This window comes from Paracoccidioides brasiliensis (genome assembly GCF_000150735.1).
Source record: "Paracoccidioides brasiliensis Pb18 unplaced genomic scaffold supercont2.4, whole genome shotgun sequence".
In the NCBI taxonomy this organism is placed as follows: domain Eukaryota; kingdom Fungi; phylum Ascomycota; class Eurotiomycetes; order Onygenales; family Ajellomycetaceae; genus Paracoccidioides; species Paracoccidioides brasiliensis.
Genome location: NW_011371361.1, coordinates 1,126,587 through 1,152,962, shown reverse-complemented (window position 1 = coordinate 1,152,962; position 26,376 = coordinate 1,126,587). Strand labels below are relative to the sequence as shown.

Here is a 26,376-nt window from a genome sequence, read left to right as displayed (position 1 = left end):
AGGCAAGCTTCAACAGGATATATTACGTCAAGAGAAAGCGATCGTAAAAGCTGCAAAGCAAGCTGCAACTCGAGCTCTTAGGCTGGCTAATGCTCAGAAGCGAGAGAGACAAAAAGCTGAGGTTGCTGCTCGCGTGGCTGCTCGTAAACTAGCTGCTGAGCGAAAGAAGACTGATAAGGAAGCTGCTCAGCAAGCTACTAGAGAGTTAAAGCTTTCTAGAGATCAAAATCTCGTTGCCGCCGCCAGATCAGCCAGGTCAGCCAAATCCCCTACAAAGGCCGTACGAAGCCAGGGGCCTGGCGAAAAATCTAACCAGGCCAACCCTATACAACCTTCCCAATCCGGTAATCAGTCAATTACACGCCTATCAGCAAGCTCCCTACGACCTACTTCTTCTAGCAGTTCCTCCACGTCGCCGTCAATTCCTTCTTCGCCCACCCCGCAATTATCACGTTGTGGCCGCATTATTCGACTTCCATCTAGATTTTTGGATTAACTATACATTTTTATATGATCTATTCCTTCTACTAGATATATATTTTTAATTTAAATTAAATAAATTCATGGGTGGTTGAGAAATTGGTGGAATTCCTTGGGTGGTTGCTTGCTTGTAGAGGCGTGCGTTGTGTGGCGGCGTGCGTTGTGTGGCGGTTTACGTTAGCTGAGGATAGCGGCAAACTTAGACACCAAGTGCGTACTTGACATAAGGCGACTTGCAATCTTTAGCGCAGTTTTTTTAGTGTGTCCATTAGTGTATTAAATACAGTGATCTAACTAATTCTACATCCAGATCTGCGGTATTTAGCTATATTGATGTAATTTATGTAATCTCTTTGAGCTAAGTTTTAATCGAATTAGGGTATTTTGACATGTAGAACAGTCATGCTTAGATTGTAAAAGCTGTTTTTGATTTCCCTGATTCTGTTGTTTTTTTTTTATCTTGACATCAGACACAAGTTCGCATGGTTGGAAGAGAAATTCAATCATTTAGATGACAGTGCAGGTTTAAATACTGTATTATTCTTGAATGGAATGCTGTATGTTTTTATTTGTATTTAATATATATCAGATTTACAAGATAGTCAAATCTAATTGAACTAGATATATCATAGTCTTTGACTGCATACACTTGAAATGAAGAAGAATAATAATAAAGTAATAAATAAAGTAATATACTTGATTAATTCAATCACTTTTAGTATTAACAGACCAAGATTCACCAATGTGATGAATCTCTTGAATGAATTTATTATTTGCCATTTTCAAATGCTCCGAGGTAAACATGGTGGTTCTCCCTAGGGGTGTAGTGCCATCATCGGCCCGGTAGAAGGGATTTTGCAACAGCTTAATATATGCTGACTGCAATGCCCGGAAAGTCTGGTTTAGGAACATTAGCAGGCTGTGTAAATGTGTGGAGGTATTATCAACTTGCCGGCTTCAAATCTGAATCGCGAAGGCCAACAAGGGGTGGGACTTTCTTCTCATCCCTTCCCGATACGGGTTGCCCGCTCATATCCACGATTATTAAAAATTTCACATCGGTGTTTGTGAGCCAGCCATAGGCTGCGAATCGTTCGTCAAAGGCATGCAACAAACCCAAATCCTGATCAACCGATGTGTGCTTCCGGCGTATCTCAAAGAGGTCGAGACATGAGTTTAAGAGAAGTGAGAGCTCGAGCCTGGAGGCTTCATGGGGTGGGAATATTGAAATATGGAGAGGCTCGTTCTGTACCATCAAGCTGTCAGTCAAAAAAAAATAAATAAATAAATAAATAAATAAAATAAAATAAAATAAAATAAAAAAATCTTGCCCGCAGGTGACAGTGGACAGGCATCAGATTCTTACAAGTTTTCCAATGATGCCAATGCAAGCGATGGAGGGGGAGCCCATTCTCTCGTTTGCTTCTGGTTTGCTGTTTACTTATATGTATGCTATGAACATGACTCCAATGGTTTTCTTGACACTATCTTGAGTGCTTAGGAGAGTATGAAGAAGTGTATAGCACCATACAGTGCATTAGCAAGTCAAGGTTTATTGATGGATGGAAATTGGATGAAACTTCACTAATTAATTACTTGCGGCATTCCCTCAGTAAATATATTACCATCCTACCGTATCGCTGCTGAAATGAGATGTTTTAGGTTGGGTGCTTCGCCCAGAGGTACTGTACTGTACATAACTCAATACACAGTACCGCATGAAATGGCTTTGTAATTACCTCCGGCTTTCATACGGCGCTAAGCCCTCTTTATCTACCTGTAGAAACTTGCACCAACAGCATCCAATGGATTACCTAGGTCTCTCTCTATGAATTATCCCGCAGCACCCGCCTTGACAGAATTCCCTTGACCTGCGTTTCCTCAGGCAGGGTAAATACATTTTTACAATGCTTTCACTAAAGCAGGCATCAGTGTGGGCAGCGCCGTGCAGTAAGTGTCCCCGAATCATCAAGTCAAAAGTTCGCCTTCTGATCTTCAATCTATGTGAAGTCGCCTCTCCAACATCGACTTCCGTCCTGCGGTATTCCATCTATCCCGGTGCTTTATTTTCAACTCGCAATGCCTCGACAGCCGTTGCAAAACAAGAACATGCCAGTTCCCAACTCACAGCAACAGGCAAACCGCGAAGAGAAGTTCCTCTACCGAGCCAGGAGAAGAAGGGTGGCGCGATGCAATTCGCATTGTATGGCAAATCCGAACATCTCTCTTTTATCTCTCTTTGTGCCTCTGAGATTGAGCTAATATTTTTTATCATCTGCACAGGACAACCCTCGACCAGGTCACCAATTGGGCACGGCAGAGCTCGTTGTGGCCAATGACTTTCGGGCTAGCTTGCTGTGCCGTGGAGATGATGCATTTGTCGACTCCTCGCTATGACCAGGATCGACTGGGTATTATTTTCCGAGCCTCTCCGCGACAATCGGATGTGATGATCGTTGCCGGAACGTTGACCAACAAAATGGCACCGGCATTAAGGCAGGTTTATGACCAGATGCCTGATCCTCGCTGGGTGATCAGCATGGGAAGCTGTGCAAATGGAGGTGGCTACTACCATTACAGCTACTCAGTCACAAGAGGTTGTGATAGGATAGTGCCAGTTGACATATATGTTCCCGGCTGTAAGTTGCCTTCCACCACGATTTCACCGGCGATGACTCTAGTTGCCTAACCTAACTTCGTCGCTGCCAGGCCCACCAACTTCAGAAGCTCTTATGTATGGGATTTTCCAACTCCAAAAGAAGATGCGACAAACCCGAATTACTCGAATGTGGTACCGAAAGTAAATAGCATATCTACCAATAAAAGTACGGAGCCAGGCCCTCCATGTACCTGTGGCATCTGTCATTTAAAGTTCCAAAGCATTGAGTTGATGCTATTTTACATCCAGGCATGTTTCTTTCTTTCTTTCTTTCTTTCTTTCTTTCTTTCTTTCTTTCTTTCTTTCTTTCTTTCCTTTTTTCCCCTGACATATTGTATAAATAAACAATGCCTCTACCAAGCGTAAAACCGGCAAATAAATGCAAGTCTGAAGTAGTAATGAGTCTTAATCCGTAGTAAAGAAATGGACGAAACCATCATGTATTCACCGTCAACCTCTTTTCTTTTCTTTTCTTTTCTTTTCCCCCATCCATCCCTGTCTCCTCCTGCTTTGGGCAAGCTGGTTTCTAGCTGCAGGCCAAGCTTGGATATCCTGGGAGCCGAAGTTCTGGGATTGTTCCCATGGCTTCATGGCCTGTCTGTCTGGCTCATGGGTGTGATAATGGATTGTGCATTTTCTCTCTTTGACTGGCTGTTATGGGGGGATTGCATCAATCGGTATCATGATATGTACGATACAGCAGCTGATTCCTGCAGATCGTGCCCAGGCCCAGATTGGTCCATGTACTCGGTACAGGCCTTTGCAGAGAGTTTTGTCTGCCTGCCTGTCTCTGACAGATTCTGGCTAATCTCTCTGTTAATCCATTTCTGCGGGTTTACCCACTTCCGGCTTTCATATCTGCTCCTAGAATGTGTGTCTCTTGATACACTGATACATCACATATTAAGATATCCCCCCCCGCCGCCAGCCTAGCGTAGCTGTGGTATGGTACCGTACAGCCAGCCCCTTCCAATGCCTGTCCAATACCTGCCATAACTGGGCATTACCCCTGATCAACCCCAAGGAGCTTCCTTCCGCTTCTGATGCCAAGCCCCTCTGTGGGGAAAGGTGGGGTGGACTGGCCCCGCCTCTGATTGGCTCTGGGATGCCATTAGCACTGGAATTAGCTGCTCACTGGTGTCCACGTGACTGCGTGTGAGTCACCTGAAATCGCGTTCCCACTTTACACGTCGCCCTAGCGCAAGCCGCGTCGCCCGCTATCACATTCCTGCGGATACAAAACGCTTGCTTGCACTAACGCAGACAACAGCCCATACAACAGACACACTCGGGGAAGACGGGAACAGAGAGGTGAGGAGGCGAGGAGGTGAGGGTGATTGAATGGTATGGATTCTTTGGAGTACGCATTCGGCGTCGTTGCTGCGGCTCAGTTTCCTCCCTCTCCCCCACCCCCCCCTCAATTTGCTTGTATTTGATTCGGGACGCCTGCCTGTCATATGTGAGAAAATATTTTAGTTAGGAATAATACATAGCCAGCAAGCTTAGGCCTGGGGACAGTGCACCTGTATTACTCCAGATTACTGCTATTACTGTGCAATACATATCCCTATATAAGATCCCTCTGCACCCTCCAGGCTGACTGGGGAGAAAATTTTTCATTCCTTTCCCTTTCTCCTCCTTTCTCCTCTTCTCATCTTCTCCTCGCTGTCTCCAGTAGATACCAGGCAAACAAGACAGATAGATATATCTTTGAAGCCTGGCTGTTCTCTGGTCTTCTTGTCTTCTTTCTGCTTCCTTTCTCTGGGGGAAAAGACAGGCATTAAAAGAGAGCATAAGTAGAAAGAATAGAAAGCCAGAAACGGGAACATCCAGAAGAGACATATAATCCCAAACCTCCCACAGAGACAAACAGAACACACATCCAGCCAGGGCACCATGTTTATCAGACGATCCTCCCAAAGCCATCATCGAGAAAGTTTCTCCTCCAAATATCGAGCCGGTAAATCCTCCTCCTCTCGATCAAAGCGGTCCTTCAGAGATCCCTCAACAAGCGTCAGACGGGCAGAGAGCACATCTCAAAACCCTGAGAGCAGCAGCAGCCCCCCAGTAAGCCCGTAAGTCCTTGTGTTTGTGTGCCTCTTCATCCAAATGCCCACTACCCATCACCCATCGCCCTTAACACCCCTTTTCCTCTCTATCCAGCAACCTCTCCTCCGCAATAATCACCCTCTGCGTCGGCCCCGACCAGCGCCTCTTTGCCGCCCACCAAGACGTCCTCTGCATCTCCTCCTTCTTCGCCACATGCTGTCGGAGCCAATTCCTCGAATCCCACTCCAAACGCATAAACCTCCCAGACGAACAGCCGGAAATCTTCTCCTGCATCCTCGAGTTCCTGTACAAGGGCGACTACTACCCGCGCCTCCTGCACAATAAGCGTCGAGATTTGTGGGAGCTGGAGAATGGAGCTAGCCACAACGCCTCGGGGAGGATGCAGCAGCAGGGTATCGAGTCGACGATTGTATGTCAGGTGGATGGGAGTGTGATTCTGAAGGATACAGCCGTTTAGTGAGTATCCTAGCTATATATATATACATATGTGTGTTTTGTGTTTCTGTCCCCAGCGCTAACAACGATTTCCATGTAGCTGCGCGGCCGAAAAATACGACCTGGACGACCTCAAGCGCCTCGCGCTGCGTAAACAGGGTCTCCAGGTAGCCGTGCAGTGCAGCACCATCCTATCCAGTGCCCGCTACGCCTATGCAAACACGCCCGATAACGACTCGAAGCTGCGGGCACATTATCTCGCGCTGATTATTCGGAGTCGATCGACCTTCAAGCGCAGTGGGACCATGCAGATGGAGATGGAGGAGGGGGGCAAGTTGTTTTTTGATCTGTTTGTGGCTATGTGTAATCATATGGTGAGTTTGGGGTGTTTAATAATTTTTTTTTTGATGCTTTTTCATGTTATCGTTGGATGGCGATTTTTTATTAGGGGTGGTAGTGACCTTGGATATTCAACATAATAATAGATGTCCAATGCTGACTTTATCTATGTATCAGGATGACCTCACGAATGCCTCCAAGTCGCCCTTCTCCCACTAATTTGAATGGATCGGATTGGATCACGACCGCACATCCATCTATGGACCTTCCACTCCACTCCGGACCACTCCATCTCAACTCAACTCACCTCATCCCATCCCATCCACACGATCCACCCCTCTCAGTCTCAATCACTTCGCCACTCCTCGCCGTCCGATCTCCATGGTCAGCACTGACATCCCTTTTACCTTATCATGTATATTATAATGTATCCCTACACCAAGACCGCACTGGTCCCATGGTCGAAAATGGGGAGGAAAACCTGGAAGCAGAAAAGATATTCCATCTCCTTTTTCCATCTTCCTATTCCATAGTCCTATCAATCTTGTGCACCCTCTGTACATTATTTTCATTTCATTTCATTTCATTTCTTTTTATCTACTATTATCTCGTTTTGTCAATTCCCTTTTATGTGTTTCTTCTTTTCTTTCTTCTTATTTTGATCTATTCCCCATTTCCCCCTTTCATACATCAGTCTCCCACCTGCTGCTCCGTACTTGAAAAAAAAAAAAAAAAATTACACTTTCTTCCACTTCCTCCTCCTCCTGCTTCATGTGGCTCTCTCATGCACTTAACAGTTTTCTATTTGCCCGTTAATGTTGCCATTTCATACCACTTCCATGTTTTAACTACACACCGCAAAATCTCCTCTGCATCTGCGCTCATTGCCCCTTTTCGAGATCTATCTCTCAAGCTCAAGCTATACCGTCTTTCCTAAACACACTGTTTTTTTTTTTCTTTCTTCTCTAGTTCCATTTGTATGCTCCGGGTGTTGTCTTTCCGGTGCCCAACAGCATCACCAAGTAGTACATAGAACTCGACAACCCAGCGGCTGAGCGATAAAAGCAGATGAAAAGGGTAGAACAAAGGATAGGGAATGTAATTGAGTGATTGTTCTACGGGATGAAAGGGGTATAATTTCTGTGATGCTGAATTTGATATGGAAGGGAAACCAACTACCTTTATATAAGGAAATGAGGCAAACAGGTCGCTAAGTGCACATACGGAGGGAGATATTTGAGACATTTGGCTATTTTCAATGGCCAAATAAAACCCAGAAACCTTTGTCACCCCCAATAGCAATCCGGAGCGCCTTGACGGCGATGGCATTCGAGCGGTGAAGTGAAACGTCTCGGCCCTCAAGCCTTGGAGTCGAATTAGATTATTTTTACAAAGGAGCGTAACTCTTCTCTTGATATAATTAAAACCAACAAAACTACGCGGGGCAGCTGGCCACACTTCCTCGCTAATGCAAGGAACCAACCGCCCAACGCTCACCTTTAATAGGCCAATGACATCTGTAGCTTTGCTGGCGGTTGTGGACTTTGTAGCTAAATGCCAGAACAACTTCAACTTCAGGATAACGTGACCTGACTGTGCCCCTTCCGGGGCATATCTCTGACTTCCCTGGCCATGCGCTGGGAAGATTTTGCAAAATCACAGAACAATGATACATCCAGCATCGAAGTCGGATTGGATAGATTTTCTGTGCGTGGATCCCAAATATGATTTTGGCAAATGTGCGCAGGACGGCAGCTGAATATCAGGTGCGCCATCCGGATGTGGCTGATGTATTATAACGTGGGTACGACGGATGCGACGACTCGAATATGTCCTGGGGAGCGGTGAATGAGGTGACTAATAAGCTAAACTGCGAGCTCCGGAGTTATCGGTGAGACCAGGATCTTTCAATCGTCAATGGCACACAGTCAAGGGTACGCGATTTCATCAGTTCCCCCTTCTCATACGATATCAGGATAGTCAAGAATACGAGCGAAGTGTGCATAAGTCATATCGTAAGACTTATGCCATGTATGGTATAGGGGCCAAAGAGATAGGCGTATCAGACACCGGTTCCAGGAAAGGCTGTACCCCCTTTACTTAGCACGACAATCCCTCTGTCACGGGAAATGTACCCTTTCATTAAATTCTGCGAATTAAATCAGTCAGTAGGTCAGCAGACAAATGGTGTCGGGGCCCAGGACCCCACGGGGACTAGGACGGAATTGTTGATCAATGGAGTTAGCAGCCACCTTGTATATTAAGTTAGCCAGGAAGCATTCAACTTCGTCCATGTCCAGCGGCGCCTTCTCATCCACCTTGTTCCCCAATCTAATGGCAGCCGCGAATTCTGCAACCGGGACTCGCGTGCGTCTGATAGGTGATTGACCATTAACTGGTGGATCAAATCCTCCAGCCAAGAAAACTTTGCGGAAGAGATTGCGCAGCGCAATGTCCCGACCCCGTTCGAGAGGTAGATAGATACGTCTTCTGACGAACTCATTTTCTCCGGCGGCCATAGCTGCATCGAAGCCTGTGAGATCGCCCTTCTTGATACATTTGCTCAAGGGGCTGTATAAGCTCTCTAGGCGAGGGTAGGGGGCCAGGAGTCGATGTGTTGGTAGCGTGTGAGTCGTGACAATGTGGCAGGGGATAAGGTAGGTAAGGATGAGTCTAAGTATGGCTTTTTTAGCACCGATGTCATTCTGACGGGGAGTATTTGCACCCACTCTCTATTTTTCTTCGCTTCAGGATGGCACATTTTCCAGGCATAGGTTAGATGCACCTCAGCCTAAATAGCTAAATGGTCAATATTATATCATAGCATTTGGGTAATTCAATGCATTCTAGAATCGTGCGCACCTCTGCATAGTTCTCTTCAAGAAAACAGATCACTCCAAGATAGTATTTGAAAGTGACAATATGAGACTTGGGGAAAGCGGATATGGGTGGTAAATCTGCATGCGAGGCTTCGATGGCCCGCAACAGGCTCTTACACGATGAAATTGCTCCGAGCTACATATCACGAGTTAGGGGATAGCACATATGTCGAGATAATAGCTTTTCCGGACGCCATACCTTAAAATACGTCTTGAAGGAAAGGTTCACTGTGTTATATACGCCCCATTTACGTGATTCTTCGAGAGGTGCCCTAAAATGAAATTTTAGACAATGGGCTTGAGCCAAGAGAACATGATATGTTCAACCAGAAGCGTACCTGTCATGGAGACATAATGTGAACATCCTGTTGATGATTTGAGACGACTCCTCCAGCTTCGCATTTTTACTGGCATCAGAAACAACATCATCCCGGAAGCTGTCATTAAACGTATCTAAATCCTGAGACGTGCAGGAATCCGCTTCCATTGCGAATATCCGAAGGTATCTCCCTACGATATATAAGCAAGGCAATGTCCAGGCCTGGAACCCGCCATTCGTGTATCCGCGTATGAGAAGGTTGGCAACCTGCTTCCAAGCATTGAATACTTTGTTCCAGCTCCCTGTCTGAGGAGACTCTTCAATTTCAACTATTTCCGCCACAGCCTTCCAAAACGCCACAAAAACATCCACCCACGCATTGCCTTCTTGCTTGGGGAGTTTGATCCCCGTTGAACGGTCTTGAAGGACAGCAAATCGGACATCTGACTGAACATTGGCGGCATTTGTGAAATAATAGAAATCTCGAAGCCTATCTGGGTCCTTTGGGGAAGCGACAGGAGTAATTGTAGCTGCCAGTGCAGAGCCAGAGCCCACCAGCTGAGCTGCCTTGAACTCAGCAAATATTGCACTCATTCTTGGAATAACCACCCGGTGCGGGTGGAAGTCAGCTAAGTGGAAGCCGCAAACCAACAACCGATAGAACGCAAATAGATAAATCCACTAGTTCATGTATCACCTTCAAAGAAATTCTGGAGGCTGGTCAATCTTCCCTTTCTGTGATGTCTGATGTGCTCGTTCTGTTGCATGTTGTTTGTTGGTCTCTTTATCATTTTGCCTGCGGGAGGGAATGTACATAGATTAGGTTATCAAGTCTTGGCATTGCCCAACCCGGTTAGCGCCACAATCCACCTAGGTAGTCACGGGGGTTAAGCGAAGGGCCACAGAACACAAGTCCAACAATCTTGAAATTCTAGGAGTTGACGACGGAATCCATCTAACGACACAGTACGACAACCAGACAAAGTAAGTACTTATCCTGTATAGATGAATTGGATTACTAGTTGCTGACGATATTCTAGATGGGTGAGTTTTTCCCTTTGCTTTGGGCTCCGCGCCGTGTAATGCCTTGCCCAAATCCTCCCCCGTGAGAGCCTGTCAATTATCCTTCCACACCAAAAATCCAAATCCCCAATTCTTTAAGTAGCACTTGATGAGGATTATGATTCTTGCGAGTTCCGAAGGAATGGTGTGCCTCTGTTTCGATGGGATATTTTTAGCCTAGGATGCGATTCTTGAACATGTTTTTGGTCCCAGGTTATTTTTTTTGTCGAACCCGTTTTAAGGGGGCATAAAAGAATTTTGGATGGGCTTTCGATGCCGGCGTGCACCGTTTTATATCGATTACGATGATTGCAAATACAGACGTTTGGGACACTGTCTAATGATATGTGTGTCATATTAGGGCGTCTAACGGAATACCAGGTCATCGGGCGCCATTTGCCCACAGAGGCAAATCCCACGCCAAAGCTGTATCGCATGCGCATCTTCGCCCCTAACACTGTGGTCGCGAAGTCAAGATTCTGGTATTTCTTGATGAAGCTGCGAAAAGTGAAGAAGGCAAATGGCGAAATTGTCTCCCTCAATGTGGTATGTACCTCCACCCGGGAAAATTTTGCCAATTTTGATTTCTAGATATGTGAAATCGTTGTTCCGGGGCAAGGCTGCTAAAGTCAGCTTTCTTTCTTTCTTTCAGATCCACGAGAAGCACCCGCTGAAGGTTAAGAACTTTGGCATCTGGATTCGCTACGACTCGCGCTCCGGCACACACAACATGTACAAGGAATACCGGGAAATGTCGCGGACTGATGCCGTCCAGTCCCTCTACCAGGATATGGCCGCCCGCCACCGTGCCAGATTCCGGTCCATCCATGTAAAAAATCCCAGCTGCCTTCATATGTATTGCTTATCACATCTGATTGCAACATACTCATTCGTTTCCCTTTGTAGATACTGAGAGTTGTCGAAATCGAGAAGAAAGACCTTGTCCGACGCCCATACATCAAGCAGCTCCTCACCAAGAACTTAAAATTCCCCCTCCCCCACCGCGTTCCCAAAGCTACCACCAAGAAGTTGTTTGCGGCTCGCAGACCTTCGACTTTTGCTTAAGTGAATATAGGGTTTTTTGTTGGTGTGGGAACTGTCAGCAGCGGAGTATCAATGAATTGCGTTTATGGCTGCTTGCACGTTTATGCTGGGTAGATGGACTGGTTGGGACGAATACTACCCTGTCCCTGAGATCCGACTGGTCATTCTCTTGTTTTAGTCTATGGAGCAAAAAATTTTCTTCTCAATTTTATAATTTCCAAAATTTCATGAACGCCCCCCGACTGCCCGACTGACAATCTGCCTTAATTATCGCATTACTGCTACAGGCAGTATTTCATAGTTCTTCTGTAGCAAAAATGATCAATATTTCGTAGTTCTTCTGTAGCAAAATGATTAAGATCACGGCATTCTATATACGCTCTCGTTGTGGTTAACCAAAACTCCAATATCCACTCCCAACATGGCAAGTTTTCCCTGAATTGCGTCATGCCTCCAATGCTTGGTGCTGCTGTAACTAACTATAAGCACCCGCCGAAACTAAAAAACCAAAACCCCATCCAACCTCCATTCAACCTCCGCATCCACCCGTCCATTGGTTCCCCCGGATACATTAATTCCTCTTCACAATGTTCGCACGATACACACTCCGATCTGCCCAGCCTCTAGCACAGGTAAATCAACTCTACCCCTTCCCCGTTGCAGGCTCAATATGTTGACACCGTCCCATGCGCGTAGAGCGTGCGGAAATATTCATCCGAAGCCCCCGCAAAAAATGTATTGCGGACTTCCCTATATACCGGTCTTGTTTTTGCAGCAGGCGCGGGCTTCTATTACTGGCAAAATATCTCCGCGAAACCAGTGGTTGAGCTGAAGGAACGAAACGCAGTTCTTAAAGGAGGGGATCAAGGATGGGTTGGCTTGAGGCTGGTCGGCATTGAGAACGTCAGCCATAATGTCAAGAAATTACGATTTGAGTTTGAGGATCCCGAGAGCGTTTCTGGAGTTCATGTTTCTTGTAGGTTTTTAGACTATTTTTCTTTTCTGGGACAGCTATTCTCTGGTTATATTATGCGTAGCTAACCTGGATCTGCAAAACAGCCGCCGTTCTGACGAAATATAAGGGACCTAAGGACGAGAAACCAACTATCCGTCCTTACACTCCCATCAGTGACGAAGGTATGTAAAAAAAAAAAGACATCCCAAACGGACCGATTTTAACGGCAAATGTTCTGACGCACATCGCAGACCAACCTGGCTACCTCGAGCTGCTGGTGAAGAAGTATCCCAACGGCCCAATGTCCACGCACCTTCACAACATGGCGGTTGGACAACAGCTTGACTTTAAGGGCCCCATCCCCAAGTATCCGTGGGAAACAAGCAAGCACGACCACATCTGCATGATTGCAGGAGGCACGGGTATCACACCCATGTATCAACTAATCCGCAAGATCTTCAGGAACCCAGATGACAAGACGAAGGTAACCCTTGTCTTCGGAAACGTCACAGAGGATGATATCCTTTTGAAGAAAGAGTTGGAAAAGCTCGAAAACACCTACCCGCGACGCTTCCGTGCATTCTACACCCTGGACAAACCGCCCAAGGACTGGCCACAGGGAACTGGTTTCATCACTAAGGAATTGCTCAAGACAGTGCTCCCTGAACCGAAGACGGAAAATATCAAGATCTTTGTCTGCGGCCCTCCGGGGATGTACAAGGCCATCAGTGGGCCGAAGGTCAGTCCAAAGGATCAAGGAGAGCTTACCGGTATGCTGCAGGATCTTGGGTATACCAAGGATCAGGTTTACAAGTTCTAGGGTTTGCGCGGAACTCTCAGGCGCATCAACAATTTCCGGTCATTTTTTGGGGGGTATAACATATGGCACTTATTAGATTTAGGAATGGCAGACCGTTCTCGCTAGGCTTTGTATGAATATCAATTGGCTTGTTAACATCTCCAGACTTAGATTTTGTGTATGCACTCTTCTTCCGGGTTGAAAGAAATGGGTATTGCTCCTGCGAATGTCGAGTAGTAGCGGAGATGATAGGTTCCTATGGGAAAAGCCCCAAATCTTCGTATAAAAAAAACCCCCAATATTACCTATCTCTCAATTTTCCAGTTTGCAGATCACAGAGCCTCCAATTACCGCAAGTGTGGTCATTGAAGATTCCAGCATCGAAATCGGTGCAGTAGGAGCAGATATTTGGTTATTAAGGAGACCGACCCCATGCTTTTAAGGGGTTCTGGTTAAGGAAAAGAAAGATTCCACCCTGCTCTTACGACATATATTCTCCTTCCCCATAATCATCCGCTGCTGGGTTTTGCGTTTCCTTCTGGAAACCAACCAGAAGATGTCGGTTCACGCCTGGTTTATCAAGTTCTGATACTCCTGGGTACTCCAGGGTCTGGTGCAGTACCCAAAACAGCAGTTTCAAGCAATCGCAGAGAATCATGAGAACTGACATCACGCAGTTAATTAATAGGCCTATACGCAGATAATTAATAGGTCTATATTCCAACAATTACAAAAGATATAAACACAATTACACATTAGGAGGAACTCATGTCCCGCTTACTCTCCATTCCTTCCTATCAACAACCTCTCTTCAAGCCCCCTTTACATCAGGCAAATAATTATACTTATATAACAAAACTCCTCAACACGAATGGGAAAACAAATTTCTTCTCCAAGAGACAGCAACCGCAATCATCCATCAATAGACAAAATACTGCTGCGTCAGGTGTAATCGAGAAGCCGGCTCTGCCTCACACAGCATCCCGTTTGCTTCGACAGTCTATATCGGAAGAAAATGGGAGGAGGCATTGAGTTAGCAAAAACAATTGTAGGAGCTCCAGAATGAAAAATTTGAGAATACAGACGAATACCAATTGGAACGCCACCCCCTAATGAGAACCGTGGGTGGGGGGGTATCTCCTGACACAGAACAGTTCGGGCTGGCTTCGCGTGTGGGATGTGGTGTGGAATGGGGTATTATGATGTCGACAAGAAACAGCGAGATAAATGGACTTACATAACTCTCCGGATCAACCTTCATCTTTGGCATGACGTCGTTATATTTCATATCCTTCTTGCCGATACCTCGACAATTACGCACCGCCTCAACCCGTTTCTTGATCCCGTACGAATCAATGATGCCCAAACTCTTGGATGCTTGGGAGACGAACATGATGGATGTTTGGGGCACGCGTGCCTAAAATAGAAAATTGTATTAGTGAATGACATATGCAGGAGAGAGGAGCGGGGGGAAACAGGGGATGATAAAACTAACCCCAAACATATATCTCATCACAATGGGCTCGATGGTCGGAATCGATGCGTTTGGATCACCCTTTTGTTTTAGTTGTTAGTAAATATGTTTCGCCTTCTATATAACCGATGCAAGCCATCCATCTTCTTAATCAAGCGTATATGATCCCCAAAAAAAAAGGGGGTAGAGAAAGGAAGGGAGCTTGTACATACCACCATCGCCGCGGCAATCATCCCAGACTTCAACACCATACTTGGCTTCGTCCCAAAATTCGCAAAAGTCCACAAGACAAGATCGGCCACCTTCCCAACCTCCACACTCCCAATAACATGGCTCATCCCTTGTGCAATTGCCGGATTGATTGTATACTTGCTAACATACCGCTTGACCCTGAAATTATCTGCGCCGGTACCTTCATCCTCTTTCAGCGGCCCCCGTTGCATTTTATTCTTATCCGCTGTGTTCCACGTGCGGAGAATAACCTCTCCACAACGGCCCATGGCCTGGGAATCCGAGGACATCATGCTGATGGCGCCGAGGTCATGGAGTACGTCTTCCGCCGCGATGGTCTCGGCGCGAATGCGGCTTTCGGCGAACGCGACATCCTCGCGTATGTTTTTGGAGAGATGGTGGCAGACCATGAGCATGTCCAGATGCTCATCAAGGGTATTCGTGGTGAATGGGCGCGTGGGGTTGGTGCTGCTTGGAAGGACGTTGGGGTGTTCGACGACGGAGATGATATCGGGAGCATGTCCTCCCCCCGCTCCTTCTGTGTGGTAGGTGTGGATTGTGCGGTTCTTGAATGCCTTGGTAGTTTGTTCGACAAAGCCGGATTCGTTGAGAGTGTCGGTGTGGATAAGACATTGGACGTCGTATTCGTCGCATACGTCCAGGCACGTATCGATTGCTGCAGGAGTACAGCCCCAATCTTCATGTAGCTTGAGGCCTGCGGCTCCGGCACGACATTGTTCCCGTAGGCCTTTAGGTCCACTATCGTTCCCTTTGCCAGTGATTCCAAAGTTCATCGGGAAGTGGTCACAGGCCTGAATCATCTGCTTTATTTGGTTTGGCGCAGGCGTACACGTCGTTGCGTTCGTTCCGGTACTGGGGCCTGTGCCGCCTCCAAACATAGTGGTAATGCCAGAGGCCAGAGATTCATTAACCTGCTGTGGACAAATAAAATGGACATGAGTATCTATGCCACCGGCAGTCACTATTTTCCCTTCACCAGAAATGACATCGGTGCAAGCTCCAACGACCATCTTCGGATGGACTCCATCCATAATATCCGGGTTTCCCGCCTTCCCAATGGCCACAATATCACCCCCCTTAATACCTATATCAGCCACGTAAATCCCACTCCAATCGATAATAAGTGCGTTCGTAATAACGGTGTCAAGCACATCATCCGCACCCCTCCCCGAAGCTTGGCCCATGCCTTCTCGTAGGGTTTTACCTCCGCCAAAACTACACTCATCTCCATACGAGGTCATGTCCTTCTCAACCTTCACCCACAGGTCCATTGAGCCCAACCTGACAAGATCTCCAGTAGTCGGGCCAAACATGTGCTCGTACGCTTCTCTATTCATAGAAAACGGCTTGATATGTGTCATATCCCCAGCAGGCTGGGGAGTGTGCGCGAACCCAGCCCGCTGAAGCCGCTCGATAATCTCGTCCGCTCGACCGAGGTCTACTTTTCCGTTTGCTAGGAAATTGCCCCCATGAATTATCTTTTCCCCGGCTATCTCAACGAGGGTAACCGTTTTGGAGTCTCCCGGTTCAAACCGTATAGAAGTTCCGGCAGGGATATCGAGGCGGTAGCCGTATGCCTTGATACGGTCAAAATCCAGCTGTGGATTGACCTCGATGAAATGGTAATGGGAACCAACCTTTGACAAGCGGGAAAACACCGTATGTCAGCAGGCCGCAGAACCCCAAAAAAAGGGGAATTTGGTAGGTGCTGATTAGAGAAATCCAACAAACCTGGATGGGTCTATCCCCCTTGCTAGTCACTTTAAGGCTCAATCTCTTCCGTCCCCCATTAAGTACGATCTTGGACTGCTTAACGGGAATAACCGCGCCAGGCATTTTCAGCGGGTGATAGTCTTCCGGGACAGGATCTGGGAAGATGTCATTTGAAGGTACTGGCAGGAAGCTGCCATACAGTGCCTTTTCCAGATCACCATCCTCGGAACTGATGGGCTCATGGACGGTTACTAGATACGTGCCAGAGGGGAAAGTCCCCTCGACGAACAGTTCATGGAGAGTGGAGGTCACAGATGGCAGAACATGGCGGCGTCCCAGCATGGTCTTGCCTAGAGCCATCAGGTCGGCAACCGTATGGTTCCCATCGCGGATAAGCTGTGGAAGGTCAGCATACGTTCAGCCCTGTTTGGTGATGTAGCTGTTGATGCTTCTTCTTCTTCTTCTTCTTCTTCTTCTTCTTCTTCTTCTTCTTCTGTTTATCGTGGAGATGAAGATTCATATCGTAGGTTAAGAGAGGAGGAGGAAGGGGTATAACGGACCTCTTGTATGTTTGATGCTATTAATGCCTAAACTTCCCTTTCAAGTCAGCAAGCTGTGGAAACGGGTATTGTCGTTCCATATAATGGGTGCCGGGGGTCTTGGGGCCCGGGGTGGGGGGGGTTGGCCCACTGACGGTTGCTTCCGCATGGTTCAATCTGACTCCACGAGCCAGACGTCGTTGAGCAAGAAAGCCCAGTTGGGAGATGGTGAGCTTGTCTATCTGTTCGAGAGGAGAGGTCAGCAACAAGGAACAGCTACGAAACCGCATCGATAGCAATAACTAGTTAACTACTAGTCATAAATAGCTCGTGAGGGAAGCTCCAGGATTGTGCTGTATCCTTCGACTTCATTGAAGGAATTGAGCATAAACCATAGCTATACCAGACACAGAAGAAGACTCGAGAATATAAACCAAAACGTATCTTAATTACCTCTCTCGGAATCAACTGCATCTTCCGGACCGCAATCAACTATTCTTTGCTCTCTCCCTCAGCTGTAGAATGACCGCATTTGCCTGCTGGGAAGTTGAGTTCACAAGGTCTGCTTGGTTTTCTGCAGCACCTAGTGGAGCATAGGAAAAAAAATTAAATTAATTAATAAGTAAGTAAAGAAAACTAAAATAAAATAAAAACGCTGGAAGAAATGATTAAAACCCTCTGTTGTTGCTGGCCACAATGACATAAATGGTACAACAGTAGCCAACGTGATTCGCCACTCAACGCACGTACCACACTCAATGCAAGCCTCTTACAAGGCAACTAACCCACAAATCCCACGGATTTCTCATGAACATACTATGATATTTAAATATAACTAAGAATATATATACATATATATATATCATTCGATGGGGTAGGCCATATTAAAACGTCGACATTTATTTCAAAGCTGAGATGATAATCGAATTGAGGCAGCTGAAATGATTGGAAACACAATTGTAGGGACGATGAACTACCCCACATGGGTACCTGGATGTTGAGATGAGTCTAACCGATGAAGTTGACAACGAGACTTGACTACGGGAGGTGGGTTGGCTGGTTTGAGCTGGTTCAGCTGAAACAACCAACCGATGGGCTTGACAGCGGTTGAGACGTGGTTATCCGTTATTAGGAAGCCTTTGTCTCCCCACCACCTCAGGTTCATTGGGGGGGCAATACGGGTAACTAACTCGATAATAACTATAATTAATAACTAACTAGTATCATAGTTTATCTCTAAGCACCCAAGACTACCGGAGATGCAGAGGGTGCTCTGGGCCCAAGAAACATACAGTGGCAGAGGCATTGGGGGTGCCGTATAAAGCCCTGCTTAGGTTTATAGAGGCAGTTTGAGCAGGCCTATGAGTGATGATTAAGGAATAGAGGCCCTAGAGGAGGAGAAGTGTGTAGGGAGAGAGCTAGTTAAAGATAGGCAGTTTATCTTTAAGAAATAATACCTAAATATTACTGGTCACAATAAGGGGGCGGGGGGCCTGTATATAGACAGGCCATTTCCCCCCTAATATAGAGGTAATACCCTATAAGCACTATGCTTAACTAGCACAGGTGTATCACGAGATATGTGAAAAACACGAGAAATTAGTGTGTTGAGGGTAGGTGGGCTGATGAATTTGATTGTTTTTGGATGGTTTGAACCGCTCGGTGGTGAAATACGTCAGGTAACAGAGGGTAGCTAGCATCGTTGAGATCTTGCCTCTATTACTTCTACTCTTAACACAGCGGCAACGGCTCTTGGAGGGCGAGATCCCCTCTGTCCTCGCGGCGGGGCTGTAACAGTCCTCCATCAGTGCGTGCTCTATCAGTTCTTCCCCAGTTCCTCAATCCTCTTGAGCTCCCTCTCCCTCGGGGGAAACAGGACAAGCACTCGCAAAAATGGCACAGCGACATCCTCATCAGGCCTCTTTGGAGGGGATTATCAATGTCTCCGCTTCAGGGCCCTTGATAGCAACCCAGCGTGCCAGGGCCATGAGGATTTTCTACAGCATCGTCGACTCTTTCGGTCCCCCGCCTAGTAACCAAAGACCTTCCGAATACAGCAGACCACTTCTTGTCCGATACACCTACGAGTTTTCACGTTCTGAGCTATCGCAAGACACATTTCTGCGCGCGTTTTTCGAATTTATGAAATGGGATATTGCTGAGGCGGATGAGGCCAAGTTCAATATCAATCTTGAGAACGAAGCCGTGAAACATGAGCTGCACACAAATTTGAATCTCTTTGCTGATTTTCTATTTGATAACTTTTTCTTACCACGTAACTATGTCCCTATATCCACCTCTGGCGAACTTGACCAACCTGCTTCTAGTTAAGGCTTGTGGCTTTCAGACCGCCCAGCCCACCCCAGCCCACCTCTCTGTGATCGAAAAAGCATTGAGAGGCCCACAGGAGTTTATTGCGACAACCGACCGATTATCTGTTCTTCGAGGTTCCTGTCTAATCCGGGACCATAACCGCTGTGTGATCTCACGTGCTTTTGACGGGAAAGAGGCTCTGACTCGTATAAGACGAGATGGAGTTGATGCTCAGGATGACGAAGGACACCCGCTCCATGGACAGTCAAGCACGCTGTTAGAAGTGGCCCATATCATCCCACATTCCTTGACACAGGCAAATGCGAATGCAGAGCTGGTACGTTCCCATTGCTGTAGAGAAATGAATCATGGTTGCAGTTGCCCCTGTTGCTAAATGGCTTGCTTAGGACGATTCGAAGAAAGCCGCGCTCTTGATCCTGAAGATGTTCGATTACGATGTCTCACACATCATAGACGGTGTCAATATTGACCGCCCCTTCAACGCCATGAGCCTTACGCGTGATCTTCATACCTATTTCGGGAACTTTGAGGTCTTCTTTCAGGCTGTTCCTGGCCAAGATCATACTTATCTGATTGATACTTTTCTCCCCCAGGGGATTTTGCACTATCTTCCTGTCAACCGCTCACTTTATCTTGCTGCCGACCGGCACATAGATGCCCCTTCCCCCCGGCTCCTTGCTATCCACTGCGCCATTGCTCATGTTCTTCACCTCTCTGCGGCGGGGGAGTACATTGAACATATCCTTGGAGACATGGAAGACTTTGGTGTGCGAGAAGACGGTTCCACGGGACTGGGCTATCTGGTGAAACTGAGATTCGGCGGCTGGCTCGATAGAGGGGACCGGAAAAGGACCGGGAACTGATGCACATAGGCCCAGACTGTTTGTCTAGAGTAACTGATATCAGGGCCAAGCATTCAAGGCCAGGGGTGTAGGTCCAGTGGCCTTTCTTATTATGCTAAAGACTATGGCTCTTCCAGAAACGAAAGAATAATTATGAAGTAGTTGCCCATAGTCAGCCTCCAAGTAGGAAAATTCACTCATGTCAGGATTTGTGTGTCATGGACAATGCCAAGGAATCTACTAGGCCCCCAGCATTGATTCCTCTGCTGGAGGAGCGGCAGCAGGAGGTGGACAGATCACGACAGAGGGTGCGGTACGGAGTGAGTGGTACCATGCGCAAAAGAGTTCAGAGAGAAACAGACCGTGATTGATATCGAGCGTCAGCTCTCTGGCTTGGCCGCCGTCAACGATGAGGCCCGTGCAACGGGTTCTGTAAAAGGAATTATGACATGCCGTCAGCACTGGTCCAACCTTCTGGAGGGGCTTCTGACGTGGCCAGCCTCGGACCCCCTGGAAGATGAACGGCGACGGCGCAACGTAGGTGTAGAGGCCGTGAGGCAGTGCTGTGACTTCCCCGAGGGTGGTCTCCCTTGAGAGGAACGACCGAAGTGAAAAGTGCTGTCCGATGGGGCTCTCCATGAGGATATCCAACCAGAGAAGATGCGCGCCATCACCCTTATCATGGGAGGAGAAAATGCCGGGAGGGCGAAGAGCAATATCCGACATGCCAAGAAGCCTAAAATCTCTGCTTGCAGTGTCGGAGAAAGGTACTCCAGGCATCCTGATGTCCTGAGACACTTTCCGGCCGGCGCATCTCAGTGATCGTCAATGCAATTTCTGCCTCCTCCCGCTCTGCGACCAGAAGGACCTGCAGAATCATGCAGCAGCAGCCCTCTGCGTCGGCACCTAAGCAACCGTTACAAGTTATCATAATTTTGGGAAACCTGCGAATGTACTTGCACCAAGATGTAGACTAAGCACTTTACATGTGAGCGCTCTGATGCATAACTAGTATCAGTGGGGTAATAAAGGCGCAAACCGTCTGGGCATTTCGAATGTATTCGTCATTGTTTTATGCTCCGTTTGGAGGTTTGTTGGAGCGAAACATTTCGCCTTCTCTCCATTGCGAATCGAGCTATGCCAATCAGTTTCGAGCATAGTTGTTTATGCGCTAAAGAGGTTGGTCTTAAAAAGATTTGGTTCCCCTCTACGATCTTCAACACTGATCGTCATCGGGTCTTCGTTGGACTTAAAAGAGGCCCCTGTATGGCGTGGGAAGTCCATAATTTACTATATAAAAAATAATATATATATCAGTATAAAAAATTTTATTTTAAAATACAAATTAAAATATAAATATATTAATTACAAAGCTGAAAATTATTAAAAGAAGAAAAAGAAAGTAGATCTGTAAAACAAAGAAAAATATTGCTTTAATAATACAAAATTAGAGATATATAATTTTTTATAATTAATATAAGTAAAATTATAAATTTACTAGTTAAGTATTAAGTGTTAATTTTTAACTAAAAAAAAAAATACTTCGAAGATTTTCCCTTAAAATTTTATTTAATGAAAGTGAAATCAGTAACCTCTATCTCCAGAGAACCGTGCAAGCTTGGGATTGTCAGAAAATATCAAACAAGCAACTCCTCATGCGAGCCTTGTAGCCAGCCAACCTTGTCGCAGCATGCATGGTAAGAACTGATAATAAAACCACACCAAAGTAAAGAAAAGCTTGAATGTATGCAATATCCAGCTAATTCTTTCCATAAATGAAGCAAGGCCCTCACTCATAGCGGAGCTCAATAAAACTAAAGCCTGTTAGAACACCCACCCAAATCCCTACGAAAACGTCCTGCCCACAACCCCCCCTTCCCCCCCCCCCCCCCTCTCTCTTTTAATCCCTTCTCTCCCGCAGGAGGCCTAACTAACATTTGAAGTTGCACATACACGCGTAACACACAAACCCGGCTGTACATGTACACAGAAAGCTACCAGTGAAAAGCAGCCAGTGAAGAACGTGGGAAAAGGAAAAAGGGAAAGTCAAACCTTGCAAGAAATCAATAATCAATACCCTATCTTATTTATCAGGTCCTTTTTTTTTTTTTACCCTCTTTTCTTTTCTTCTTTCTCGCAAGGCTCTTGAAAGACCCTTTTGGGTCTAGAGTCCGGGGTTTGGTGCTTGCGCTCACTCAACCTCCCTCCCTCCAGGGTGCTCAATCCGCTGAAGGCAAGGAGCTCAACCATGAAACCCCACAACCATCAACTGTCAACGGTTGACACTCCACGAAAGGTCTACACATGATGGTTGGTATGGGCCTTGTCAGCAGTTCAAATTAATCAATTCAAGGGTTCGAGAACAGTCAAAGGACTCGAAGAGTTATCTCCAAATCTTCTCTCAGCACCCCAGCTTTCGCCCTCACAGCCCCCCCACCAGCTTTCGCCCTCATTTAACTAAACAACTCTCATTGAAGAAAGGATTAGAAAATTATAAAAGAAGAAAATAATAATAATAAAAAATGCTTTTTCTCCCCATGGTTCCCATTTTTGCATAGTCAATACTCATATCATCAGTTTGGAAAGCCTGCAATTGGGAATCAGAAAAAAATAAAACGGACAAGTGACGCAGAGAATGGAGGGACATGTGTGTGGTGAAATAATTCAGTCACGGACATACTCAACATACACCATAAGCACAAGCACAAGCACAAGCAGAAAGCGTTTCATTGCAATTTGCAAAGAGAATCAAGGGAAATAAAAAGCCACCAGATAATTTCCCAAATCTCAAAACCCAACTCCCATCCATCAAATTCATCCATCTCACACGCACAAAATGCAAAACACATTACCATTCGACAAAAAGCAAAGCGACAAAGGGGGAATTCCCAAGGCAAAGAGAGAGAAAAGAAGCAAAGGGAAAATTAACCACAAATCCCAACCTCAACCACCTCCCCCCCCCCCCCCCCCCCCCAAAAAAAAAAAAAAAAACCTCCCCCTCTACTCCGCAGCCTCACTCTTCCTCTTCTTCTTCCCCTTCTTATCTCCCCTAGGCATCTCCGTCGCCGCCGCCACAGTAGCCGCAGTAGAGCCCCTCTTAGACTTGGTCCCAGACGCCGTCACCTCCTCCTTCTCCTTCTTTCCAGCCCCCTTCCTCTTCTCCGGCGACCCCTTCTTCCCGCTCACCCCACCAGCAGGCATCGCCGGCTTCCCAGCATCTGCAACAGTCCCCCCAGCAGTGCGACGCCGCTTATTCGAGCGGGGAGGCGTAGGTGCCTTGACAGGTTCAGGTGAGGCTTCCTCTTCCTCTTCCTCATCTTCGTCCGCTGATTCCTCGTCAGACTCGTCAGATTCCTCTGTAGACGCTTCATGGGTGTGGGTGGGGAGGACGGTCGTGGTGGCGTGGTGGACGCCCTGGTGTAACTGGGCGGCAGCGGCTTGAGTTGTGTCGTCGTCCGGGACTGGGAGGCCGGCTTTGTACGCACGCATTTTCTCGTGGTAGACTGCTAGGTTGTCTGCGTAGAGTTTTTTCCAGATCTGTTGGGGAGAGAGATGTTGATGTCAGTAGCGTCCCAATGTTTTCTTTTCCCCGTAAGGGCAGGTAAAAATATGCAGAATTGTGTAGGGATATTAGGAGAAAGTGTAAAACATACCGATTTCTCCTCCTCAGTCATCTCCGCCCACCTCCTCGTGCCTTCATCCGCCACCTCCTTCGGGCGCGCATTAGCCCCCAACTCCTCCGCAATCGTCGCGCGATTATGCTGCATATACAAAAAATACGGCGTCAACGCCCTCTTAGGCGCATTGGGATCATGGGGGGCGCGCTTGCGCTTCATCTTCCCCGGCACAGGAGCGCCACCAGCTCCGGCGCCCAGGGCGTCCGGACGACCGGGACTAAGACCGCGGGTGCCACCCAGGAGGCCATTTTCGAGCAAGAGGCTGGAGGTGATGCTGCCCAGATCGAGGGTTGAGGGGCCGCGGTTCAGCACGGTGTTGGCATGGTTGATGTAGGCGCGGGAGAGATCTGAGACGGCGGATTGGAGGGTGGCGAGGGAGACGATCACCTGGATGTATGTTAGAGCTGAGGGGTCGGTGGGACTAGTTTTTGTGGCGGTGTTGAGGGTGTGGCTGGCTGTTGTTATGGGGTTGCTGACATTGAATATGGCATCGAGGAGGGATTGGGTGAAAGGGGATGGGGGGATGAGAGATGGAGGAGGGGCCAGGGTTGCGGCACGTGAAGGCATGGTGAAGGATGGAGGGACGGCGGGGCGGGGGTATAAGGGAGAAACACGAAGGATGGAAGGAAGGGTGGGTACAGTGGTATTACAGTGCAGTGAGGAGTTGGCAACAGTATAACTGGGACTTCGGGGCTTCGATAGGGAAGAGGAGGGTTGAAGGCTAATAAGGTTAATGAGATAGATAAGAGGGCAATGGGGGTTGGTGGAAGGAGATAGGCAAGGCCAGCTGCCCCAAAGGATTTGGGTGGCGGCGTGGAGGTTGTGGGTGATTGATTAGTGGTCGCTGCTGTTTGCGTTGCCTAGGGGCAAAGATGACGGGGGGGGAACCACACAACCAACATGGAACAGAAGAGGAAACCCCTTCAATTCGCGAGAGAAAACAAAGGGCAGGAGGAAATCATACACAGCGCCAGCCACCAAGGACGATTCCAGAGAATGATCAGTGTTCAAATCAACTTACACTATCGCGGGTCCTCGTGAAGTCATCAATGTTGACAGTCACAATCGCAGTGCTATCCTTATTCTTGTCTTCTTTGCGCGACATCTTGGTTTGAACCGCGATGCTCTAAGCAGTAGCTAAGCAGGTAGGTAGCTTAAGATGGCACTGCTTGTTGTGCGTGTTGAGGATTATAGCGCTGGGATATTGCCTACTGAACAGGCAGCGGAATAATTATTATATTAAATGGTTGGGAGGGAAGTATAAGTAGGCAATTCTTTTTCTTTTTTTTTTTCTTTTCTTTTCCTTTCTTTTCTTTTCTTTTTTTTTTTTTGTTGGGGGTGTGGGCGCGAAGGGTGAGAAAAAAATAACTAGGGAGAATGCAGGTGTATAACCGCAGTGTGTATCGACAGGCGTGGCGTGAGGCGGGAAGCGAGGGAGAGGGAAAGCAGAAATTTGAATGACTTTGGGGGGAGGGCTGACACCTAAATATTAATTTCGGCCGGGCGTGAGGATCGCTGGCGAGGTTGATAGGGCGCAAGGGCTAGCAGGGTAGCGACCCCTCACACACATTGTCCACGCACACACAAAGACAAGCGGTTATTAGGCCACTTCTTAATTAACCCAGCCCGTCCAAGCCAACGCTGCTTTTTGGCGGTCTCGGCAAAGCTAGGCTAGGGAGGGGGGAGGGGGGGGTTCCCGAAGGGTTACTGCCAGTGAGTGCTTATGATTAACTATTTTTGGTTAACTATTTCGTTAGTTATAATGGGTGACTGCTCTGCCCTAAGTTATTGTGATACCCCGAGAGTTGCAGGACGCTGCAGGCTGCATGGGCTGGGCGTCTCCTCCCCCCGCAGTGCCTGTTGCTATTGGCTCCAAGCCTGCAATTCTTTACCCCCTTCTCTCGGCTCGGCGGCTCAGCTGGTTGACCCCACTATCACACAAACCCTATTATTTCTTTACACTGAATAATATAAGGCCTCACCTCACCACACACACACACACACACCCACCACCACCATCATCATCATCATAATAAATGGAAAATTGCACTCGCAGCAGCTATATTATTTCTCTGGCATTTCCATTTTCCTTATCCTCTCCATACAGGCATATGGAGTGAGAAAGGGCGGCAGAACAAAACATAAGCCTAAGAAGCAGATCCAAATTAAGCGCAAATACATGCTGTGTATTATTATTATTATTATTATTATTATTATTATTATTATTATTATTATTATTATTGCCCAATGCGGCGGCAGCATAAATATTGTTGAGTATTGATCCCGGTGTGTCTGCAGGCTTCGCCCCCCAAGGGAAGTTTTAGTGAGAGAGACACAGAAATCTTCTCGGCCCCTACCACCAGAGGAGCAAACCCAACTTGACACAACAGCGCAGGAATATTTGCCGCTAATCACCTGAAACCTTCCGTTATTCCCCCCTTCCCGGCCCCGCTACAACTTCCCATCAGGGTCGACTCTCCAGCTAAAAACTTTAGTTAACTCAA

General features: G+C 47.2%; 11 protein-coding genes across 11 annotated transcripts; 6 read left to right on the top strand and 5 right to left on the bottom strand.

The window, feature by feature from the left end:
* Window positions 1-1,423: 1,423 nt before the first annotated feature.
* On the bottom strand, window positions 1,424-1,891 carry PADG_03879 (uncharacterized protein; the record flags this gene model as incomplete). Its single annotated transcript, XM_010760921.1, has 2 exons — window positions 1,424-1,726; window positions 1,847-1,891. 2 exons carry the CDS (start codon window positions 1,889-1,891, stop codon window positions 1,424-1,426), a joined length of 348 nt encoding a protein of 115 aa, XP_010759223.1.
* Window positions 1,892-2,387: 496 nt separating this feature from the next.
* Window positions 2,388-3,284, top strand: PADG_03878 (NADH-ubiquinone oxidoreductase 19.3 kDa subunit, mitochondrial; the record flags this gene model as incomplete). Its single annotated transcript, XM_010760920.1, has 3 exons — window positions 2,388-2,683; window positions 2,764-3,119; window positions 3,190-3,284. The coding sequence occupies 3 exons, from the start codon at window positions 2,388-2,390 to the stop codon at window positions 3,282-3,284; spliced, it is 747 nt and encodes a 248-aa protein (XP_010759222.1).
* A 1,751-nt stretch (window positions 3,285-5,035) lies between these two features.
* On the top strand, window positions 5,036-6,202 carry PADG_03876 (uncharacterized protein; the record flags this gene model as incomplete). Its single annotated transcript, XM_010761333.1, has 4 exons — window positions 5,036-5,214; window positions 5,303-5,665; window positions 5,745-6,018; window positions 6,161-6,202. The coding sequence occupies 4 exons, from the start codon at window positions 5,036-5,038 to the stop codon at window positions 6,200-6,202; spliced, it is 858 nt and encodes a 285-aa protein (XP_010759635.1).
* Window positions 6,203-8,148: 1,946 nt separating this feature from the next.
* On the bottom strand, window positions 8,149-9,775 carry PADG_03874 (uncharacterized protein; the record flags this gene model as incomplete). The annotated part of the gene is made up of 5 exons (XM_010761332.1): window positions 8,149-8,656; window positions 8,713-8,774; window positions 8,846-8,998; window positions 9,062-9,134; window positions 9,201-9,775. The coding sequence occupies 5 exons, from the start codon at window positions 9,773-9,775 to the stop codon at window positions 8,149-8,151; spliced, it is 1,371 nt and encodes a 456-aa protein (XP_010759634.1).
* An 813-nt stretch (window positions 9,776-10,588) lies between these two features.
* On the top strand, window positions 10,589-11,308 carry PADG_03873 (60S ribosomal protein L20; the record flags this gene model as incomplete). Its single annotated transcript, XM_010760919.1, has 3 exons — window positions 10,589-10,789; window positions 10,896-11,072; window positions 11,150-11,308. The coding sequence occupies 3 exons, from the start codon at window positions 10,589-10,591 to the stop codon at window positions 11,306-11,308; spliced, it is 537 nt and encodes a 178-aa protein (XP_010759221.1).
* A 566-nt stretch (window positions 11,309-11,874) lies between these two features.
* PADG_03872 (NADH-cytochrome b5 reductase 2) lies at window positions 11,875-13,062 on the top strand (the record flags this gene model as incomplete). The annotated part of the gene is made up of 4 exons (XM_010761331.1): window positions 11,875-11,919; window positions 11,984-12,263; window positions 12,347-12,424; window positions 12,494-13,062. 4 exons carry the CDS (start codon window positions 11,875-11,877, stop codon window positions 13,060-13,062), a joined length of 972 nt encoding a protein of 323 aa, XP_010759633.1.
* A 460-nt stretch (window positions 13,063-13,522) lies between these two features.
* PADG_11672 (uncharacterized protein) lies at window positions 13,523-13,711 on the bottom strand (the record flags this gene model as incomplete). The annotated part of the gene is made up of 1 exon (XM_010761600.1): window positions 13,523-13,711. The coding sequence occupies one exon, from the start codon at window positions 13,709-13,711 to the stop codon at window positions 13,523-13,525; it is 189 nt and encodes a 62-aa protein (XP_010759902.1).
* Window positions 13,712-13,960: 249 nt separating this feature from the next.
* PADG_03871 (urease) lies at window positions 13,961-16,840 on the bottom strand (the record flags this gene model as incomplete). Its single annotated transcript, XM_010760918.1, has 5 exons — window positions 13,961-14,041; window positions 14,279-14,458; window positions 14,537-14,596; window positions 14,728-16,404; window positions 16,499-16,840. 5 exons carry the CDS (start codon window positions 16,838-16,840, stop codon window positions 13,961-13,963), a joined length of 2,340 nt encoding a protein of 779 aa, XP_010759220.1.
* Window positions 16,841-18,912: 2,072 nt separating this feature from the next.
* PADG_03870 (uncharacterized protein) lies at window positions 18,913-20,216 on the top strand (the record flags this gene model as incomplete). The annotated part of the gene is made up of 3 exons (XM_010760917.1): window positions 18,913-19,294; window positions 19,347-19,669; window positions 19,740-20,216. The coding sequence occupies 3 exons, from the start codon at window positions 18,913-18,915 to the stop codon at window positions 20,214-20,216; spliced, it is 1,182 nt and encodes a 393-aa protein (XP_010759219.1).
* A 197-nt stretch (window positions 20,217-20,413) lies between these two features.
* PADG_11671 (uncharacterized protein) lies at window positions 20,414-20,789 on the top strand (the record flags this gene model as incomplete). Its single annotated transcript, XM_010761599.1, has 2 exons — window positions 20,414-20,508; window positions 20,546-20,789. The coding sequence occupies 2 exons, from the start codon at window positions 20,414-20,416 to the stop codon at window positions 20,787-20,789; spliced, it is 339 nt and encodes a 112-aa protein (XP_010759901.1).
* Window positions 20,790-23,195: 2,406 nt separating this feature from the next.
* PADG_03869 (uncharacterized protein) lies at window positions 23,196-24,439 on the bottom strand (the record flags this gene model as incomplete). Its single annotated transcript, XM_010760916.1, has 2 exons — window positions 23,196-23,732; window positions 23,849-24,439. The coding sequence occupies 2 exons, from the start codon at window positions 24,437-24,439 to the stop codon at window positions 23,196-23,198; spliced, it is 1,128 nt and encodes a 375-aa protein (XP_010759218.1).
* Between the last annotated feature and the right edge of the window lie 1,937 nt (window positions 24,440-26,376).